Consider the following 13,262-nt stretch of genomic DNA (forward strand, 5'->3'; position numbering starts at 1 on the left):
CATGTTAAAAAAAAAGTTGTATGAACAAATCTATAGAAGTAACTCATAATCACTCTAGGAGTTTGTGCTTGTTTGTAATTTAAAACCAAACTTCATTTCAGCATGGCTTAAACTCAGCCTTCTCTGACACTGCCTAGCCATGAGTTTTATAGTAGCATTAAGCTATTCTCAGTGCAGATTACTAAAAGGACTAATTTGTGTTTGGGAAAGGGTAAGTGCTTGGCTTATGAAAGAATAGTTGTAAAGTCTTATATTCAATTCAGAGGGACATTAATGGAAGAGGAAACTTTTCTAGCCTTGGTTCTCCCACACAGCAACTCAGGTACTAAATCTAGATGTCTCAACATCAGGTGACAGAATTAAGCTTATAATGTCTAATATACAGTAGTTATTTCCAAACATGCTACCTTGTTTTAAAGTTAGTGTGTGTGTATTGTATTAAATAAGTTTTGCTTATACTTTTTTTTTTAAAAAAAAGGCATAGCTGTCCTTAAGGATTGACAATACAAAACTATAGTCTTGTCCCTACCAGACTGGGGTTACTGCAGTCAACACACCACTAACACACCACTTTCGTAGCAGGAAACTAAACATCTGCAAGTAATATAGCCTGTTTTTCAGCTGCTGTTTTTAGTTTGAGAAACAAAGTCTTAATTGTTTTTTAAACTATTACTTTACAATCTTTCCTTCTAAAGCCCTGTAAAGCAATGTATTTTTCTAATATTTATATGCCAACTTGTAATTTCTTGTAATAAAGCAATTTAATTGAATTGGACACCAGTAAGTTCATGGTTACAGAAGTCAAGCAGAAGAACTGTACATTGCTGCAAACTGAATACTGATACTAGTGATCCCCAATTTTATCCAGAAAAAAAAGATTTTTATATTTTCACTTCACCAAACTGATACCTTCCAGATGTGTTGATATTACAATTTGCTCAAGATCGTAAAAGGTACGTTTGATGGTTAATACAGACCATAACCTGAAGTGGTAAATTAAGCCAGATGGGAAACAATACAACACATCAAATGGGAGCTGAATAGACATGTTTATTGAAGAGCAGCAGGAATATTAAATGCTTTAGGTTATCTAACAAACCATAATTTAGCAGGGTTAATCTAAAGATAAAGGTAAAGGTTTCCTCTGTCCAGTTGTGTCTGACTCTAGGGGGCGGTGCTGATGTATGTTTCTTAGCCAAGGGAGCCAGTGCATGACTGTACTGTATGCTGAGGTGCACAGAATGCTGTTACCTTCCCATCGAAGTAGCTTGTTTATCTACTCACATTTGCATGCTTTCAAACTGTTAGGTGGGCAAGAGCTGTGGCAAGTAATGGGAGCTCACTCTTTTACATAGCACAGTTCTTGAACTCGGGCTGCCAACTTTCTGGCTAACAGGCTCAACACCTTTAACCGCTGAGCCATCACGCCCCCCTTAGAGTGAATCCAGTTATTACTTAAATTTGTACTGTATGCAAAAACATGGTTTATAAAATGATCAGTTTAGAACCCATGTGTTGTGCAGATCCAATATTTTAGTCTTGCATGTTATATCAAAATAAAGGGCATGATGGCTCAGATGTTAAAAACCGTGAGCTTGTCAGCTGGAAAGCTAAAAGCCGGGTTCGAGACTTGAGCGCCACGTAATGGGCTGAGCTCCCGTTACTTGCCTCAGCTCCTGCCAATCTAGCAGTTTGAATTAGCATGTAAATGCAAGTAGATAAATAGGTACCACTTTGATGGGAAGGTAACAAGAGTTCCATGCCCCTTGGCATATAGTCATGCTGGCCACATGACCACAGAAGCATCTTCATACAAAGCTGGCTCCCTTGGCTAAGAAACGGAGATGAGGACCAACCCTAGAATTGGACACGACTAGATGGGAAAAGTTTATTTTTATCTTTTAGTTATATCAGTACAGCCATTTTATATGAGTTAGAAAATCAATTACAGGCAGTCTGTACAGCCTACCCATTGCAGTCATAAGTCATGACAGTCATAAAATGGTTTGGTGTCAGACTGACCTGATTTTATATCGGTTTTTGCTGCGATCATTAAGTAAACCAATGGTTCACTATGGGTGCATTTTGTTTGGAAGTAAACGCCAGTTTGGGGCAAAACAGTTGTAAAATGTGGTCAGGTGACCACAAGACATTACAAATGGCCATAACTATTGCCCAATTACCAAGCCCTTAAATTTCAGTTGTGACTCCGGGGACAGACCATAGACCTCAAGTAGGTCTATTGTAACTCTAAGTGACCAGTTGCAAATCATGGTCTACCCGTATGCTTCCAGTTCAAATGCTGGTATTGATGACCTATGAAGCAGGCGTTGGGAGCCCCTTTTACACCTCCATTTTTCAGGGCCAATGTTCTCTTTTCCTCCATTGCTAGAATCCTATTTAGAGAATCATGGCATCAACTGACATGCTTTTAAGCACACAGTGCTTACAGCTCTCTCCATTCCTATTTTTTACCTTATGTTTTACAAACCCATATTTTTAAAGCGCGATTTTTAATTGCAAATTCAGGTTTTGCAAACAATAATTTTAGATTAGGACAGTGTGTCAAAATACATAGTTAAGTTTCCTTAAAAGTGGCTTCCTTTAATACCTGGATTGTGTAGAAGTGTTTCTCGAGCGAGGTACAGTTGACTCATTCTTTTAAAGCACACCATTCAGAAAGTGGGTGACACCCTTCGTATTCCTGGAAGTTAGGATTGTTCAACTTTCCTTGGTTGCTTAGCTGGGTAGATTTCTCTTGCCCAGGAAACAGATCTTCTGTCTTTATGCAAACACAATAGCTGTGACTGGATCCTGGTTCATATAGCTTCCTAGGTACACCAGACCATTCTCGGCTGATACCCCCACTGAAAAGCGCAAAAAGAAGAAATGAACGAAATGGGAAGAATTGACATGTTCAACAGTGGTGTTTTAAAGTGTGTGAACACAGCATCTTCTGCAATTCTTAAAAGCAATTATGTCTTATCCTAAGATCACATGCTAATTGATGATAGCTACTCAATCTTGGGGAAAATGCAGCTGCTTTAAAAAGCTATTGATAGTGCTTCTGCATCCTCCACCATTTCTGCACTGCAATGCAAACATGTTTTAACTCAACCTGACATTAGTGGTATTATAAATATAGCCTGTGGCCAGAACTCAGACTATCAATACATAGATATTATTGTGCTATAGATACTGAGCCAAATGGGGGGGAAAACATTCCATCTTTCCCACTCTGACTCAGGATAAGCTACAAATTGAACCACTCAACTCTCTAAACCAGTGTTTCTCAATCTTGGCAGCTTTAAGAACTGTGGACTTCAATTCCCGAATTCCTCAAACAGCTGAGGAATTCCCAGGAATTCTGGGAACTGGAAGTCTTAAAGTTGCCAAGGTTGAGAAACAGTGCTCTAAACCAGGGCTTTTCAGCCGGTGGCATATGTATCACCGGTGATACTTTGGCAACTGGCCAGTTGTAGGCAACTGTCCTAAACAAGTGTAGTGGGGCAGGGGAATGAGTTGAAGCGGCAGCAGCACTGCACAAGCCTGAGGGAGAGAGAGCTGGAGCTGCAGGGCTATGGGGGCTGGGCAAAGCCCAGGATCACTGCGCGCAGCTACAACTGATCAGCGCTTCTGCAGGGCTATGGGGGCTGGGCAAAGCCCAGGATCACTGCGCGCAGCTACAACTGATCAGCGCTTCTGCAGGGCTATGGGGGCTGGGCAAAGCCCAGGATCGCGGCCCGCTTCTACAGGGTTGCAGGGGCGAGATAGAAGCCCCAGGATCAGCGCTTCAGGCACACACGGAAGAGAAACAGAGGTGGGGGAGAGAGGAGAGGCTGTAAAAAGAGGTTTTGGCGGGAGAGAGAAAAAAAAGACAAGGGAGGAAAGAGAAGGGGGCTGCAAAAGAGAGAGAGAAGCGCAGCCTTGAGAGGAATCAGCTGGAGGTGCACAGAAGAGAAAAGGGAGAGAGGAGAGGATATAAAAGAAGGGAAGAGGATATAAAGGGAGAGAAGATATAAAAGGAGTGAATCTAGTTTCTCCATTGACTTTGTCAGAAGATTACAAAAGGGGATCACATGATCCTGGGACACTGTAACCATCACATATATGAATCAGTTGCCAAGCATCCAAATGTAGATTGACCCTGAGGATGCTGCAACGGTCATAAGTGTGAGAAATGGGCATAAGTCACTTTTTTCAGTGTCGTAACTTTGAACAGTCACTAAGCGAACTGTTGTAAGCTGAGGACTACCTGTACTTTATCACTTTTTCCCCCTTTTTTGGTCAAGTTTTTGACACCTTGCTAGGTGACTGGTGGTACTCGAATTTTGCCATATCCTAAAAGTGGTACAATCTGTGAAAAGGTTGAAAAGCCCTGCTCTAAACCACAGTGTATAACAAGTATGGATAATCTATTGCCACAGGCACTCTGAAACTATATTTTCCAGCTCTTGATGCTGTAAATGATTTCCTGCCATTTTTAAACAAGTTAGGTAAGAACTGTACAGATGGTCCTCAGTTAATGACCACTTGTTCAGTGACTCAAACTTGTGAGGGCACTGAAGGAATGATACTTGTGGCTGGTCTTCCAAGTTCCAGCCATTGCAGCCTCCCCTCAATCTTATCATCGTAATATAGTGCAGATTTATGACCATTGTTGCATCCTGCAATCACATGATTGCAATTTGCAACCTTGCCTGCTGGCTTCCCACAATCAAAGCCAATGGGAAAGCTGGACTGCCAGAACTGCTGTTACTAATCAGCAGTCACATGATGTTGCACTTTACAACCACACTGTTTAGAGTTCCAATCCCAATTACTGCTTTTAAGCGAGGCCTACAGGTAGTAAAAGGTAAAGGTCCAGTGGTGTCTGACTCTAGGGTGCAATACTCCTCTCTGTTTCTTGGCCAAGGGAGCTAGGGTTGTCCTAAGACATATTCTGTGGTCATGTGGCCAGCATGGCTATATGCCAAAGGCGCATGGAATGCTGTTGCCTCCCACAACGGTAGTCTCTATTAATCTACTTGCATCTGCATATTTTTGAACTGCTAGGTGGGTTGCGTGGTGCCCGGGTTTCAAACCTGGGCTGCCAGCTTTCCATCCCACAAGCTCAGCATCTTTAACTACTAAGCCATCACACCCCCACTGCAGCATTAAAAGAACACTGCCAGTTTATTTTTTTAAAAAAATAACTTTACTATCACAAGCAGCAAGACAAATAGAAAGCCTTTCTCCCTGCCACCAACAGACTACCCACCTTCAGCGTGACATAACAAAGAGTTAGTACCAATGAATCTCAAGCTATGACTGATGCATGGATCCAATATCTGCATCATACAATTATACTTGGTGGGTTCACTATCATCATGTCCTCCTTCGATGTTGTAACTGCAAATCCTACCTCTGCTTGGAACACCAGACCCTGCTTCTTCCAGCTGAGCTCCATTCAGAGTTACAAGGTGGAAACTGGTTCTTTCGCTCAACCTCCTGGGCCTGCAGCTTCTTCCCTTCTTCAATGAGAGCTTGGGCCTCCTCCAAAACCTTGGTAGGTTCCCCATTTTCTTGGTAAAATAGTCCAGCTACTTTGCCTTTGAAGAATGAGGGAGTAGAGAGAGAATACATATCACCGTACACTCATCCCTGAGACACACATAGCCCATACATACTTGCATTTCCATGTCTGGCTTAGCTTAATCATGGTTTTGCTCACTCTTTTTGTTATACACTGAACAATAAAGTTTCAATGGGAAAAATGGTCAGGCTAATAATAACGAGTTTTGTGCTCTCCAACATTTCTGATTTTTTTTTTCCTTTTAAATGTACACAACTTTGGTGCATTTGTCAAGTTTACTTACTACAATTTCACATCAAACCCTGTTTCTTTGCTGAATTGTGAAAGCAACTTGAAATGAAAGCAAAGACAAAAGCTTCTGGACTACAAGCTCCTTCCAGATTGATAAAATAATAATTAATAGGCTAAGGCAAATTCCATTAAGCGTCCTAAATTATTTAAACTCTCTACATTCTCTTAATAAACCTGAGATTCTTACATATCCAAACAGGAACTCTGCATTTTGACAGTTCATAGGAAGATGGGCAAGAGAGAATTTATTTTATTTATTTATTTATAAAATTTATAGGCCACCTATCTTACCTCGAAGTAACTACCAGCTGAATTAAGAACACACTACATTAAAATGTGGCTGATAAGTTGTTGCAAACAAGACTGATTGGTGTCTGTGGTTTCAAGGCATCTACATACCGATATGCACATAATTCTTATGGTAGAAGGAAAGCCAACTCTGGATGGCCAGCATTTGTGGTGGTGATAATCCTGAAACATCATCCACCAGACCAGCTGGGGTGAAGTCACCTGTGGCAAAAGCTCTGGAGGCATCTTTCCCTGGACAAGTAAGAAGAAAACACCGGCTTTGTCACCAAATTAACCAAATTTCTGAACTTGCATGGTATTTGTATATCGGCTAACAGCAGTTTAGCTCTGTACACATCTAAGCCATAAAAAATAACCAAAATTAAACTCTGACTCACTAGGCCAGTGGTGGCGAACCTATGGCACGCGTGCCAGAGGTGGCACTCGGAGCCCTCTCTGTGGGCACACGTGCCGTTGCCCCAGCCTTGACTCCCCCCATGACCCCCTCCTCACCAGCAGCCTCCCTGGAGGAGAGTCGCCCCCCGAGTGTGGCCCACACAGAGCAGCACAGCCAAGGCAGCCAGGCAGCATAGACAAGACTCTGCCCTCACGCCCCATCTCACACAATTGATGCTGCAGGGCGCAGGCAGAGGGCATGGCCGCCATGGCGCTGCTGGGCTACCTGGGCAATCTGTGGCGGGTCCTGGAGGCCGTGAGTGGCCCTGCGGGCAGGTGGGGCAGGGGATGGGGGTGGAGTGGGGGTGGGGCGGGACGGGGCAGGGCGTGGAGCGGGGGCAGGGCCAGTTTTTGGGCACTCAGTCTCTAAAAGGTTCGCCATCACTGCACTAGGCAAATGAGACCATTTCATTTTTTTAGGCAATCAGATGAACCATTTTGTGTGAATCCAGCTACTTAGCAGCCACAGGATCAAAAAGACAAGGGTTGATCCCACCTACACAGACCTAATGGGAGGGGCAGCAGATTTAATCAAGGCAGTCCCTCAAATAACCATTTACCTGGTGGTTCTCTCAAGGCTTGGGGACAGAACATTTTTGTTTTGTTTTTATACTTTGCTCTTCTAGTGTATTGTATTGTATTTTTAATAAATTGGTTTTTAATTGTAAGCTTTCCAGAGTAATTTGGGAATTGGGCAGTCCATAAATTACATACATTTGCAAAATCTCTGCAGGCTCTTGACACCAATGTTATCATTCAGGTTTAGATTTATTATTTATTAAATGTGTCTAATAGCCCATCTCACACTTGTGACTCTGGGCAGTGCACACAATAACAAATAACAAAACAAGATCCTTAAAAATACAGTTAAAATGTTTAAAAACAATAGTAACGTAAATTAAGTTAAACGAATTCTCTTCACAGAGCAACCGTGAAGGCATTGGAAAAGATATTCAAATGCCATGATGTGTGTGTATCCCTACAAAGATCAGAATCATGCAAACCATGGTATGGAAGCAAAGGTTTGACTGAAGAAGTAGAGTAGAAACATTATTGACACCTTTGAACATTGATGTTGGAGAAGGCTACTGAAAATACCATGAATGGCAAGAAAGCAATCCTTTGGATCATCGACCAAATCAATCCAGAGTACTCACTCTAGGGACAAATGAGCAGGCTCAAATTATCCTACTCCGGACACATGATGCGTTTACCACATAATTAACCACGCTGTTATGTACCCAGCTCTCTGGAAAAGATGGAAGAAAAGAGGATGACAAGCAGCAACATGGATGGGTTCAGTTGCAATGATGATGAGTCCACCCTTGGAAGACTTGAAGAAGGGATAGATAATCATGGGGGGAAAAAATCTTATTTGGTTGCTACCAATATTTGGGTTTTAATTGGTTTTTAGTAGGGGAAATTTTTTGTATGATGTTTTAATATGCTGTGAGCCGCCCTGAGTCCCATGGGGAGAAGGGCGGCATATAAATCCTAAAAATAAATAAATAAATAAATAAAAGTCAAAAACGACCTGATGGCACGTAACCTATCAATGGTCAAAACTTCGTGCTTTATATCAGGGGTAGTCAACCTTGGCTCTTTTATGATTCGTGGACTTCAACTCCCAGAATTCCTGAGCCAGCATGGCTGGCTCAGGAATTCTGGGAGTTGAAGTCCGCGAGTCATAAAAGAGCCAAGGTTGACTACCCCTGCTTTATATTCTGAAACATAAAGGGGGCGCGGTGGTCCTCTGGAAGGATATAAAAGGGGAGTGCTCTTTGAGAATACCTAGAGTCAGAAGTCTCAAAGAAGCTATTTCACGAGGCAACTGGACTTTCTTGTACAAGAAAGCTGCCTCAAAGATAAAGTTTAAGCCGCAGATATTTTTGTTGGGTATTATGGAAGACTTGGATGCAAAAGAAATGGAACTGATGTTGAACTTTATAACTGCTGCAAGACTATTAGTAGCTCAATATTGGAAAACGGAACGTTTACCTACTATAGAAGAATGGTCATTTAAAGTCTCGAATTTAGCAGAAATGGCCAAGATTTCCGCTTATGTGAAGGATCACTCGCAAGAAAGATATATTTTGGTTTGGAGAAGATGAATAGATTATATTGAGCGTAAATATGGGACTAAAAAATATCATTTGGTTTTTGAGTAAATTTTAGAGTATTATTGTTGTATAAAGGTTAGAATATTTTATTTAGTATAATTTTTAATTATTAAAGTGTTGTTATTATTATTGTTTTTAATAATTGTACTGTTTAAAAGAGAGTTAAAGGAGGTTATAGATATGTTATTTTAATAGTTGATTAATGTTAATTAGAGTATGATTATGTTATTGTTAACCCTGTGATTGGCACTGGGAAGTGAGGGGGGAGGGATGGAAGGGTGGGAAGGGGAAGATTTACATTGTAAAATTTTATCAAATTTTCAATAAAAAAAAAAAAAAAGAAAGAAAGCTGCCTCGTGAAAAAGCATCTTTGGCACAGCTATGACCTGGATGACTGAGAATCTCCATAGACATCTAGAGCAGTGGTTCTCAACCTGTGGGTCGGGACCCCATTTGGGGTTGATCGACCATTTCACGGGGGTCGCCAAGCAAGGCTGTCCCCCATTTTTTTTGTCCGCCATTTTTTCCCCTTTTCCGGCGGGTGCCTTACCTCCCTTGAGCTGGGCCAGCTGGTGGTCGGCCTGCTCCGTCTCTGCCGCTTGCCAGCTATGCCTCGGCCGACGCAGGGGGCGGAACCACGCATGCGTGGCGCTCCCGGGCAGGGAAAGTCCTCGACTTACGACCGGTTGGGTAGTCCTCGACTTACGACCGGTTTAGTCCTCGACTTACGACCGGTTTAGTCCTCGACTTACGACCGGTTGGGGTCGCGGCATTAAAAAGGTTGAGAACCACTGATCTAGAGTCAGAAGCTGTCGAGCTGGGTGATGGGGCTTGGAATCTAGATCCAGCCATTTCAGTTTTGAATCGCTCCCCCTTGGAAAGAAGGAACATAGGAAAGACTCTTCTCCCAATGTATGCATGTACGTAGACCGCGTCTATTTGCACGCCCTGCCCCGCACAGGCGCGCGGGGAGAAAGGCTCCCCCTTTACACGGGTCCTCTTTCAAAGAGGGATGGATGGGGAGGCGGGTACCTGAGAAGAAGCTGTAAGCGCCTCCAGGACCGTAATGCCTGCGCCCCTGCTGCACGTCGAACACCTGCCCCAACACGGCCAGGTAAAGTCCCGGGCTTCCCTCGGTGCCCGTGTAGCGGCTTAGCTCGGCGGCACTTAGGACCGCCTCCCCGCTCCGATTCTGCCCCAGCCACCGCCAGGGAGCGAAGCCGCGAGCCGCCAGCCAAGCGGCCGCCCAGCCCAGAGCCAGAGCCGCCAGCGCCAGCCGCAGCATGAGGCGGGAACTTGAGCGGCTGGGAAGGGCAGGAGCCAGCACTCAAAATGGCTCCTGGAGAGCAACGGGGCGGAGCACGCGTCACGATTCTCTGAAAGCTCATTGGTCGTCGGTTTTAGAGGTCGCTGATTGGCTTTTCTGCGCCGGTATGTTCTAAGTCAGGGGTAGTCAACCTTGGCTCTTTTATGACTCGTGGACTTCAACTCCCAGAATTCCTGAGCCAGCACAGCTGGCTCAGGAATTCTGGGAGTTGAAGTCCACGAGTCATAAAAGAGCCAAGGTTGACTACCCCTGTATCTAAGTCGAAGCGCTCCTGTGCCTCTGAGCAGAAAATCGTTTAGAGAGGCACGAATTCCGAGCTTCAGGATTTCTATGGTTTTCCGACTCGGTCAGAAAACATAAGCCGCGGAAAGCAAGCCAAGAGGCTATGAAACCAGTAAGGATTTAGTCTTTACATATTTGCGAGCGCGTGTGTTATCGACAGCTGAAAGTGCTTGTGCCAATTGAGAAACTATGCAGGACGAGCGGACCGGATTATTGAATAGGTAGGAGACCAACAGGAAATCACAGAGCTACTGTATTGGATAGACTGGAAAGTTAAAAAAAAAAAAACATCCTGGAGCTTGGAAATGCTGCTGATCCCTTTTTGGTCCTAGAGGGAAATGGTTTCTGTGACATGAAACACTTTCTTCCAGCTCCATTGCTTGCCAGCATCAATCTCCTCCCCATCCCTCATTCTCCCTCTCCCTCACTGATAATGACCTGCCTGGATGAAGTCATAAAGGCATTATAATTCCCCCTTCCCTGTTTCTGCCTATTTTTCCTCTTCTCCCTGTCGATTCCCCTTTCCTTCCCAGGCCCACTCAGCTTTCCCCTTCTCATTCTTCATCCCCCTTCCTTCCGTTCTTTCTTCTCCTCCCTTTCCCTCCTCCCCTACCCATCCCACTCCACCTTTTTATCCCCCTCCCCTTCCCCATCTTCCTTTCCCCTTCCCTTTCTCCCGTCTCCCCTTTTTACTTTCTCTTCCACCCATTCCCCATACCCCTTCCCCTCCATGTCCTCCTTCCTTTGAATTTGATTCTGATCCTGACTCTCAACTTCACCCTCCCTCTCAGCCTGTCTCTCAACCTCAGCCTTTCATCCTCACCCTCACCTAAACCTAATCCAAACTCTCACCCTCACTTACCCTCTAAGAGTTGGCTACTAAAAGAGACAAGCTTCTCCCACTGAAGAGCAGCTTACCTCTGGGAAGATAACTTCATTCTGATAACTGATAACTGACAGTAACTGACACTTTAGCCTGCAGGGATGAAGTCATAAAGCCACTAGAATGCCCAAGGAGATGACCAGCCTCCTTTATCCTCCTATCAAAGGTCACCTGCTCCTCCACCTTTTCGACCTACATCCATGCCACACAACGGTCTCTAGGAAGCTACTAAACCAATTACTATAGCTTGTCACAAAAAATGTCATTTTTTTTGCACGAAAGCTATAGCTCTTTGGATGTGGATTGCCTTTTCTTATAGAACAGATGTGTCAAACTGCCGGCCCGCATGCCGGATGCATCACACGGAAGCTGTGCCCACGCAGCTCCAGCAAGGGGGAAAAAGTCATCCAAAATTTCACAATGTTGTTTGGTTAACATGAAAAGTGGAAGATGTTATGGTGTTATGTTTACCTTATATGCAGCTCTATCATCTCTATTGTATTTGTTTCCTGTATCACATTGCTATTCTATGATTCATCTGTATTGTTCCTGTGATACATTTTGCTGTTGCTGTTCCTGTTGTACTCTCTCTCTCTCTCTCTCTCTCTCTCTCTCTCTCTCAGAAGATGGCTTCTGCACAGTGATGGCTTGTATTGTATTTACTTACTCCACATGAAACACACTTCAGCACCTCTGAGCACCCTAATAGTCTGCTGTTTGCTTTCTAAAGCCAGGGGTTGGAAGCAGACTTGACTGTGTTTAGGATAGACTTTGAAATAGATTTGTCCCCTTGAAATCAGCAGGACTGAATCTAACAGATCTCATGGTTTAAATGGCACAACTTTTGAATCCAGCCCATTATCTGGAAAGACCAATAGATTTTAAACCAAAATTATTCAGCTTGTCACATTTAGACCCACTATATATATTCTGCATTGTTTTTTTGTTTGAGAAAGGGAAAAAAAGTATTTTAAATTTATTACTTTCTTCTCCCACTGAAGTCTCTGTCTTCCACATATGTCTCTGTAGCCTTGCCTTATTTAGTCAGTGAAGCGTCTTCTGTTTCCCCCATGAAAGAGGCAGATCGCTATAAACAGTTGGTGACAGTGGAATGGGATATGGAGAGCAAACTAAACTGTATGCAAACCTATCCTAGGGGATCAATCTGCTCGTGTGCGTCAATGACGAGGATCTCCTGCTTCAGCAGGGGGTTGGACTAGAAGACCTCCAAGGTTCCCCTTTAATTCTGTTATTCCGTTATGACTCTTTTCCAAGGCAAAATCTTTTCCGATCCTTTTGGAGTGTCTGTTGATAGGCACCCCAATGTTTTTTGGTGAAGAGGAGGGGCAAAGAGGTTGGAGTTTCTGCTCTTCAACTGTGCCTCATTTATAACCTTGCATGGACAGAGTCAGCTTCAGACAATTAACTATGCCTCAATAATTAACTATTTAGATTACTACAATATGTACTGTGTGACATTCTTTTGTGACCAATTTGGTACGTTCATATTCCAGGTAGCAGTTCATGGAATTGGGTAATATGATTGTTTTATTCTTTAATTTCTTCTGTACATATTCAGTATTACATCAATTATCTTTACAGCTTGTTGTTCATTTCTACTTCTAATTCATGATAGCTTTAATCTATAAATTCCTTCACAGCTTTGGAGCCTAGTATCTGATGGAACATTTCTCACCATTGCTTATTTCCAATACCCAATACCCGTGATCCAATGATCACGTGAAGTATTAATACCACTTTACAATGCCTTAGTAAGGCCACACTTGGAATACTGCATCTAATTTTGGTCACCACGATGTAAAAAAGATGTTGAGACTCTAGAAAGAGTACAGAGAAGAGCAACAAAGATGATCAGGGGACTGGAGGCCAAAGCATATAAGGAAAGGCTGCTGGAATTGGGTATGTCTAGTTTAATGAAGAGAAGGACGAGAGGGGACATGATAGCAATATTCCAATATCTCAGGGGCTGCCACAAAGAACAGGGAGTCAAGCTATTTTCCAAGGCACCTAAGCGCAGGA

The 13,262-nt window shown here is 43.4% G+C and overlaps 1 protein-coding gene across 1 annotated transcript; it reads right to left on the reverse strand.

Annotated features, from left to right (window-relative positions):
- Positions 1-2,401: 2,401 nt before the first annotated feature.
- LOC107292008 (neuferricin) lies at positions 2,402-10,015 on the reverse strand. The gene is made up of 4 exons (XM_015821067.1): positions 9,763-10,015; positions 6,266-6,406; positions 5,405-5,591; positions 2,402-2,867 (listed from the first exon to the last, which is right to left on the reverse strand). The coding sequence occupies exons 1-4, from the start codon at positions 10,013-10,015 to the stop codon at positions 2,654-2,656; spliced, it is 795 nt and encodes a 264-aa protein (XP_015676553.1). The 3' UTR covers positions 2,402-2,653.
- Between the last annotated feature and the right edge of the window lie 3,247 nt (positions 10,016-13,262).

This window comes from Protobothrops mucrosquamatus, unplaced genomic scaffold (assembly GCF_001527695.2).
Source record: "Protobothrops mucrosquamatus isolate PMUCROS unplaced genomic scaffold, P.Mucros_1.0 scaffold1242, whole genome shotgun sequence".
NCBI lineage: Eukaryota > Metazoa > Chordata > Lepidosauria > Squamata > Viperidae > Protobothrops > Protobothrops mucrosquamatus.

Bases quoted from the DNA above. Each gene is read 5' to 3' on its own strand.
- LOC107292008 (XM_015821067.1), bottom strand. From the start codon at position 10,015: ATGCTGCGGCTGGCGCTGGCGGCTCTGGCTCTGGGCTGGGCGGCCGCT. The intron at 6,407-9,762 runs GTACCCGCCTCC...TTACTTGTCCAG, and splicing joins CGCTTACAGCTTCTTCTCAG to GGAAAGATGCCTCCAGAGCT. The intron at 5,592-6,265 runs GTATGTAGATGC...CATTCTTCAAAG, and splicing joins TAAGAATTATGTGCATATCG to GCAAAGTAGCTGGACTATTT.